This window comes from Centruroides sculpturatus, unplaced genomic scaffold, assembly GCF_000671375.1.
Source record: "Centruroides sculpturatus isolate CEXI.00-Female unplaced genomic scaffold, Cexi_2.0 scaffold85, whole genome shotgun sequence".
In the NCBI taxonomy this organism is placed as follows: domain Eukaryota; kingdom Metazoa; phylum Arthropoda; class Arachnida; order Scorpiones; family Buthidae; genus Centruroides; species Centruroides sculpturatus.
This window is the reverse complement of record NW_019384798.1, coordinates 383,480-392,614: the sequence shown is the minus strand read 5'-3', so window position 1 is coordinate 392,614 and position 9,135 is coordinate 383,480. Positions and strand designations below refer to the sequence as shown.

The 9,135-nt window shown below is 30.0% G+C and overlaps 1 protein-coding gene across 1 annotated transcript; it reads right to left on the bottom strand.

The window, feature by feature from the left end:
* Positions 1-310: 310 nt before the first annotated feature.
* LOC111629480 (E3 ubiquitin-protein ligase AMFR-like) lies at positions 311-4,094 on the bottom strand. The gene is made up of 3 exons (XM_023373395.1): positions 3,629-4,094; positions 1,384-1,434; positions 311-546 (listed from the first exon to the last, which is right to left on the bottom strand). Exons 1-3 carry the CDS (start codon positions 3,737-3,739, stop codon positions 379-381), a joined length of 330 nt encoding a protein of 109 aa, XP_023229163.1. The 5' UTR covers positions 3,740-4,094; the 3' UTR covers positions 311-378.
* Positions 4,095-9,135: the final 5,041 nt, after the last annotated feature.

Sequence of the window (9,135 nt, the reverse complement as noted above, 5' to 3'; positions counted from 1 at the left end):
TGAAGGTTTGATTGCTAATGTCTCCACTTTTTACAAAAATTAGTCAGTTGCAAAATAATACAGTCACTGTTCTGTAATCACTATATCAGTGTATTTCTATTAATAGGACTTATCATACTGGGTGTATAAGATTACAGCCTCACAGTTACACAGATTAAAATTGTTTTATTTTCAATTACCTGGTAATTGAAAATAAAACAATTTTAATCTGTGTAACTGTGGGGCTGTAATCTTATACACCCAGTATGATAAGTCCTATTAATAGAAATACACTGATATAGTGATTACAGAACAGTGACTGTATTATTTTGCAACTGACTAATTTTTGTAAAAAGTGGAGACATTAGCAATCAAACCTTCAATACATAATTAAAAGCTTTACATAACAGCACTGATTTTAACAATGTCAAACCTATACCTCTCATTCTCGCAAACAGATTCAAATGAATTTTCTCCATAAGGAACTAGAGACAAGTTTTCAGCTGTATCCGCTGCTTCCAAATATTCTCTCGAAGTACTTGCAATAGCTTGAGCATTTCCATTTTCCTAAATATGAAACAGTTCAATTTTAGTAATTTTTCTGCATTCATTTAAAAATATCTGAAAATTAATATTGTTTTACTTTCCCTGGCTGTTTTTGTATACATAACAAGAGAAAGTATTGGAATCATGACTAATTTCATCCTCCAAGATGCTAATTACGCAACCTGGACCTTCAGTCCGATCTCCTCTTCCAGCATATATAAGCTAACAATATAACCATCAACAGTTATTACTAAATTATTATTTATAATTATTTAATTAATTTATAATTATTAAATTTATCAAGAGATGGCACCTAACGCCTAACTCTAATGCCAAATTGTCTATTAAATTATTAGTATTACACCCGTTTCTAGCCTGATAATATTCAGCTTTGGTTGATGGACAGCTTTAATTGTATCAGGTATAGTAAAGATGTTTGATTAGTTATCCTTCAAGTCTTTTGAAAATCTCCACACTTTGAGACCCCTGAAAAAAAATCTGTGAACATTTGTTGGCATCCATTTCCATTTTATATCTCAGGATGAGATAATGATTAAGAAATAAAATTTGACACGTTAGCTTGCGTATAAGGAGCAACAATGTTATTAAATTTTGGAGGGTAAAGGTCGAGGTAGTGAGGAAATAGAGGATGGTCACGTGTCATATCTTGGTGAGGTTGGACTTAATGAAGATTTTTCTTGTTAGCAATTACAATTTTTTAAAATTTCATTTCATTTTTTCATTTCTACCCTCAAAATTAAGCTTTTGCCATTTTATAATTAATACAAAAGTTATTTTTTAAATAAAATCTCATAACAGCCAGGAAAGTTATGCAACTTGTTGAAGGACTTGCTTTACCTGATTAGTCGAAGTTTGAGAAATGCTTCTAACTCCTTGAAATAAAGAAGACTGAAAGAAAAATGTATTTTTATCAAATATTTTATTGAAATATAATTTATTGAAACAATAAAAAGTAAAATTGAATATTCTTCTAAATATCACTTTTGGATAGCTGTTATTATGTACTATGTACGTATGTCTCTTTAATCCGACATTAAGTTCGGTCGACTATCATTATAGCTTAAAAGCTGTAATGATAGTCTACCGAACTTAATGTCGGATTAAAGAGACATACATACATAGTAAAACTGAATATGTTTTAATTATTGAACTCATCCAAAACTACATGAGAACCTTTAAAACTTTAATGTAACAAACCTATTTACAATAAGATTCAAACATGGTTAAATTAGTTATTGATTTTCACTTGAAATTCATAAAGTAAAAATTAATACAACCATTTTTAATTACAAAAAAAAAAAATAATAATAAAATATAAAAGAACTAATAAATTTAGATCCATAGAACTTTTTACAGAGCTAAAAATCTATAACTTTATAAATTTTATCTATTTACATTATTCAAGTTATAATAATATAAAAATACATGACAGATGTACTAGTTTTTAAAACTAAACTTCTATTATCTTATTTAAATATAAAATTTAAAAACTGCCTATCTAGTTTCATACTAGCATCTGATGTACATAACTATTTTTCAGGATATTTTGTGTACGTAAGCATTTGTTTCATCATACCTACTAGTTCCTTCAATTCTTTTTAAAATATTAATTAGTATAAGTATAAACTGCAAATGACAATTCAAACAGTATACTTTCTGCAAGAAAAAAATTGCTTCATTTTTTTAACTAAAAAATCTTATTAAAAGCATAATTTATCAACTTGCTGATAAGAAAGATAAATATAAAACATAACAGGGAAGGAATTTCTTTGATTTCATGAACTATTAAGATGTAATGAAACAGATGGTAGGTAGTTTGTTCATAATTACATCTGTTAATACTTGTAAGCAACTTTACTAATACAATCCAAGATTATGTTTTCGTTTTATCCGTATGGTGTTTGTTTTCATAACAATAAAATTAATAAGAATCAAAAATAACATTAATAGTGTGCCAAATACGACTCCCACACATATTTAACACACTGCTGCTTCATATTGTCAAGGCCAGTCATATCTAGATGACAACTGTTGTCCTTTGTGTCCTTGTCACAGATAATTTTTTTTATTTACTATAATAAAATAAAAACATACATTAATATATTTTTGTAGATAATCATATAAGATTAAACATGTTTTAAGGAACAATAAGAATGATTAAAATGTCTTAGTACACCAATGTTAGTAGTCACAGTCACAGAAGGCAGGACTGAAAATTACATTGTATAACATAAAAACTATTCATGTTGGAGTAAATTTGATTACATACTCTGAAAATCATGTCTTAAAGCATATTCTGTTTGCACCAGATCTAACTTTTGCAGTTTGGAAGAGGCGAGCTGCTTTATAACAATAAAATAACTTCTATTTTGTTACAATATTTAATGTATCAATATATTGTCTGGCTAATTAAATGTACTTTATTTTACATATAGGTTTCTTTGCATTAACCACTCAGCAGTGAGCGATGACTTTAGTCGCCAAGGGCGATCGTGTGGCAGTGGTGAGGGATGGCTACAGTTGTCAAATTCTTTTGGGGGGGTATCGCCAAAAACTAGCCTAAACCTACCATGAAAAAAAATTCACATAAAAAATGAATTATGTAACAATAAAAAAACTTTTCTTTACTAGACATTACTGTTTATAAAATCTTTTTCCGAAACAGTAATGAGAAAAAACGCATGGAAAAATACTTTAAAAATTTCCCACGTTTATTCTCCACTACTGGGGGTAGAACCATACCCGACTAGTCCACTGTTGAAAGGTTAACAATAAAACCTTCAATTCTACTAAACGATACAGTTAGAGTTATGTGATCTGGCATAAAAAGCCACACACTTCCATAATGCAAATTTTGCCTAATGATTATCAAATATAGATGTTACTTGTATAAAAATGAACAATAATTTGGACACAGAAAAATGGTTTATGTATTCACTCTTCCTAAATATTTTCAAAAACAGTTTACCATTTTATTTACAATTTGCATTTCTCTTTTGTTCAAATATGCAAAATTTATTTTAATTACAGTTTCAAATCAATACCAAAGAAACTCTTAAAAGCAAAACTTAAAGTGATTTACCGGCGGAGGAACGAGTCTCTCGTCAAGAATATTCTCAACTGTTTGCTCCACTGAATGGGTTACTCTTAAATCATCCATTATCAAGCCAAATGGCATATTTGGAAACATCATTTGTACTTCACGAGCCTAAAAATGAAAATTATCAAATTATTATTAAAAATTAATTATTGTAAAGTTATCACTTCTATATATCATAAATAATAAAATATTTCATTTTCCAAACATTATGTAATATGAGTAAGTATTAAAGACTATCATTCTATGAGACAAGTTATCTAAGTATTCATACACAATGGTGCCAACTTTTTAAATATATTGTGAGGTCAGAGCAGGATTAAACTGGCTGTAAAAGTTTGAAAGAAAAATAAATATAAATTAATCATATCCAATGTTAATATTATGCATTCACTTATAGATACATTTAGATTAAGTTACAAAATATAATTGTCTAACATTAAAACTGGCCATTGCACACCTGTCATTTTGTGAATAATTATTTTTTACAAAATGAAAATTAGACAGATTTCTTGGTTTTTAAATATTTAAAATACTCAAATGTCTGAGAAAACAAAAAACCACAAAGACAAATGTTTATGGTACAAAATCAAAGTCAGATTGATTCTATTAAAATTACAGTAAGACCCCACTTAACACTGCCTCTCTTAATGCTGATTTGATATAACTTGGTCAGCTCAAAGCCTAAAAAAACTCGAAATTAAAATTAATTTAAATCATCATGGCATTTCTTTGATTCGTATATAATACAATTATTTGAGAACATAAACTAATCAGCAAAAGATGGCAAAAAGGTGTACTTTCTTTAAATCTATGTTTGTTTGGTGCAATTTTGGAAAAAAATATCATCATCATGGATGCCATGGGAAATATAGACTTCACTTGGCAAGAATTAACTGATAAATGCACGAATGAAGTGCGGAAGAAGTTATGGCTGAAGGTACTCAAGAATTCTTGACGCGAAGAGCCTATCATTGTATCGTTAGGTTGACCAAACCCAACCTAATCGAAACAACAGGATTAGGCAATGTAGACAAACAGGATATTGAGGAGTTACCGCAGGTTTCTGGTGAGAGCCTTACCAACGACGACCTTCAAGAACTGGCAGAACATGGAATTCACGTGGAACTGAAAAATGGAGTTTCTGAAAACAAAAAACCCAAAAAATTTCTCTACAGATTTCCTTAGTAAAAGTTTGGTAAGATAACCGAAATCGTTGATCAAATAGTAACGAATAATCCAGATTTTGAAAGGAGTGCAAAAGCAAAACGAGGCATTTTGGATGCAATCTCCTGCTACCAACATTTGCTTAAGGAAAGAAAAAAAAGCAACAAATGAAACTACACAACTTTATTGTAAAAGAACAAGAATTTCAGAAAAATCAGGACCTTCCACACAAAAAGTGAACTTTACATTTCTGTGTGCATATGTTTGTGTTACTTAACATATTTTTATATTAATTTGCATAATAATATAACTTAAAATTAGTTTATTTTTTATCATGTGTTCCCCCATCCCTATTTACTCTATGTTAAAATGACCTTGTTTAATGCTGTTTCACTTAGTGCTTTGTTGTCTAGAATGCATCACCCACGTTAAGTGGGGTCTTACTGTATCTTACACATTATTTAAAATTGCAGTATCACATATGCTAATTGACCCTGTGCAATTAGCATATGTGAGTAACATTGATGAGATGAGCATATTTTTACAAAACAATGCAATATTGCATATAATTACACAATAGCAGACAATATACAGATACAATCAATAATATGTATATTAGAGTAAAAACCACTTTTACTTATATGTATCATATACATTACCCAAAATATGTAACTTTTCCTGCAAACCTACATGATTTATGGATCAATAACCAAACTTCATTCTGCTTTCATCACAAAGAAATTATTCAAATGAACATACATAGAGAGAGCCCTGCATAAATTTTTAAATAATTTTATTTTTGGTAAATTATTTAAATTAATTTGTAGCCCAAAATAATGCAATGTCTGTAAGATAATGTTCACTATAATAATTTGTAATTGAAGTAAAATTGTCAGCTTTCAATATATTCATTAAAACTTGCTGCAATAAAGAAAACTATGGAAAGACACTAGTATTTATGTATTCTGAAGCTTTAATTATATCTTATAATTTCATTACTTTTAATAAATATTAGTAATTAATCAAGTATGGAAACAGTAATTTAACCCTTTAAAAAAATATATTTTTGGTGCAGTTTGGATCGGTATACACACATTCGATAAATATCTGAACAACAATTTGGAGATGTAAACTTTGAATTTTTCAGCTAGATTTAATTAAGGACATGCATTTCATAACATGAATGAAACTGGAATGAAAATTTAGCAGTCTTGTACAAATTTTGAGAAACTATTATTATAATTCTATACCATATATTTTTAATAATGTTTAGTATATACTTCTTGGCTCTCTTTTTAAATTCATTTGACATCTGACAATACCTGTTATTAGTTTATGTAATTTATATCACATGACAAAATTTTCTAATATTAATTAATTTCACCTGTTGTTTTCCCTGGGAAGAGGGGAAAAAAAAACTTTATTTTTCTGACTAAGAACTCCTTTTGCAAATAACCAGTATATCAGTGTAATTGTCCTAATAATACAATAAGTTCAGTTGACAATAATAGAATAAAGTATTCTAATATTAATTGTTGTTAAATTAGCCTGACAACTTTATGATTATTGTAAATTATACAGAGTTATTTACATATTCTCTTCTACATATGTTATTTATATATGCCCCATAAAATCAGTTTACAGTAATCCTCCCATTTATGTGAGTAACTGATTCCACAAAAACAACATGTAAACAGAGTCATGAAAGCTGAATGGTCAAGTAGTTAAGGTGACAGCCTACTGCTCCTGTGACCTAGGAATCAAATGAAGATGAGTAAAAAAACCACAGGAATTTTTTGGGATGTGTTCTGCCCAGATATATCAGGTTCCACCCTTCAACACTTGGCCACCCCACTGTGAGCTTTTGAAGAAAGTTGTTTCCTTTTATCATGTAATAGTAATGGAAAAAATATTTCCTCCTCTTCTGATTCAGCTCTTAACTATGTTGTATCAAACAATTCAATGAGAAAATTTTGATAAGAGATGCTACAAATAGATTCTAATCATTATCTCCAGCTTATTTGGAAGAAATCAAAAGATGAGAGTTGCACTTATCACCATGCAATTATTTTCTAATTTATCAAAATATATAAATTCTTGCTACTTATTCCTTTCTCATTATTATCTATTAAACATTTCTAGTGCTGCAAGTATTGAAGTTGAAATACAATACTTCACAGCTATTGGAATGCTATATAAAATATTTCAGAATACAAATGAACTGGCTGCTGAAAACTTAAATTCTAGACAATGCTAATCATGTTCTTTACATTTCATTTAGAAACAAAATATTAAAAAAAAAGATGAATTAAAAATAAAAGACTATTTGATATATGAAAAAAGGAAGTTATTGTTTAGAGCAGTGCACAAGTCAGATGAAAAGAAACAGAAAAGTAAATCAAAAATTTCTTCATATGGCAAAAAGTTATTGTACTGCTTTAGGATTTAATAATAAATTCAGAANATTTATATCTCATCGCATCATCCATCAAGAAAATCTATGTGCAAAAGCTATGCAATTAGAAAATGTAATGTCTGTCGTATCCAACTACATAGTGCTGTTTTTATTGTGTTTAAGTCACTTAAATTTTACAAATAGGTGAGCCGTTCACAGCCCGGCACACGCATTTGTAAAATCTAAGTGACTCATACAACATGGAATTCATATAAAACGGAATAATCAACAGTGTTATAGGGGGGTCGACTGTAGTAATTAATTTATTTTTATTTATTTATTTCATATTTGCAGACTAAAAATTTACAGGTCACAAGGTGTCAATTAACTACTATGGCCCGCGGAAAAAACGTAAAATTTATTCTGGCCCATGTTATAAAAAAGGTTGCCCACCCTTGTTCTGGACATCATTAGTAAATGCTTAAGTTATAAAGGTTTTTAAAATACAAAAACGCACATTAAAAATGCAATCAAAAATGGTTTTAACGTTTAAAAACAGTAAAATGGTAACACAAGGAAACCTTAAACGGGGACACTGCTGTAGAAAAAAGCTGGCCGCCTTAAAGAAGCACGAAGTGCCAAACTAAAAACGGAAGAAAATCCTTTAAAGAGAAGTGCGGGACGGTTCATAGACCGTAGTAGTATATAAGGCGACACTGACGCCAAAAAAAGTGAAGTACAAAGTAATACTGTGCGTAATAAAGGTCAGACACGGCTAAATTTTAACTAAGAAAAACCTCCGTACGAGCAAACTTGGGATTTTTAGTATTGGCTTCTTTGTGATGACAATAAAAGGTGTTAAACCAAACAATTACAGGGAGGGTGGTGAAGGTATGAGCGCCACGAGAGGCCATTTCGAAGAGATCGGACGAGTTGGTTTGCCGTTACTTTGTTTTTATGATGGTTAAAACGTAGCATACCTGTAGTAACTATGTGAGGAGCGGTCGTAAGAATTGTGTTGTTGGATTCGAGCAATCGGAAGATACCACAGGTAAGCGAAAGATTACATTTTAATGGGAAGTTTTATCTGCTATCTTCTATACCAAAAGCATTACTGAGAATATTTTGGATGGAACTATTCGGTTAAAACATTCTCTTAATGGGTAACGTTATCGTTCGGGTATTTATCATTGGATGACGGGTGCCGAAAGGATAGAGGAAAGGTCAACCCTTCATTCCCATTGACGAGATAACTCGTCAAGTTTACATAGCGTTACAGCAAACTGTCGTTTGGGCCCCCAAAATTTTTTAATTTTTGGGTGTTTTTTAGGTCTCCAAATTTTCAAAAATTTTTACCCGCGCGAAAAAATTTTATTGCGATTTTAATCAACCTTTAATGACGCGCGATTAACACTTAATAGTTTTTAATGCGATTTTTTTTATCAAATTTAATTCATCGTTCTAAAGTTGTAGTGCACGGATTTTACTTCGGTAAAGTTATTTAAAGCTGCTTTCTGATATCAAAAACGACCTCCAATAGTTTTTTAATTAATATATTTTATTATACAGTAGAGCGTCGTTTATCCGAATCAGTTGGGGACTGGGGTGGTTCGGATAACGAATCATGTACGAAAAAATATATTAATTTATCCCATGTTGAAATTTCTCTCCGTTGCGTGTCGCTTCGCGTTGAATTTTCGTCGATGTTAAGCCTAACGAAGACTATTGTATCGTTAAAAATTATTTTTTTATTTTGTACAAACAAAATAAATTTATTGAAAAATATAAAAACAATAAAAAATTATACTTCAGATGTTAATTTAGTATCAAAAACGTAAAATATTTGAGTAGCCCAAGAAATAGCCGAAGATTGCAGCGCCACAGCACTAGCGAAAATTTAAATTTGCCGACTGGAATGCTTTCGGATAAC

Coding starts and splice junctions, on each gene's coding strand:
- LOC111629480 (XM_023373395.1), bottom strand. CDS start 3,739: ATGATGTTTCCAAATATGCCATTTGGCTTGATAATGGATGATTTAAGA. Junction 1,435..3,628: donor AGAGACTCGTTCCTCCGCCG/GTAAATCACTTT, acceptor TTTTTCTTTCAG/TCTTCTTTATTTCAAGGAGT. Junction 547..1,383: donor CTCAAACTTCGACTAATCAG/GTAAAGCAAGTC, acceptor TTTCATATTTAG/GAAAATGGAAATGCTCAAGC.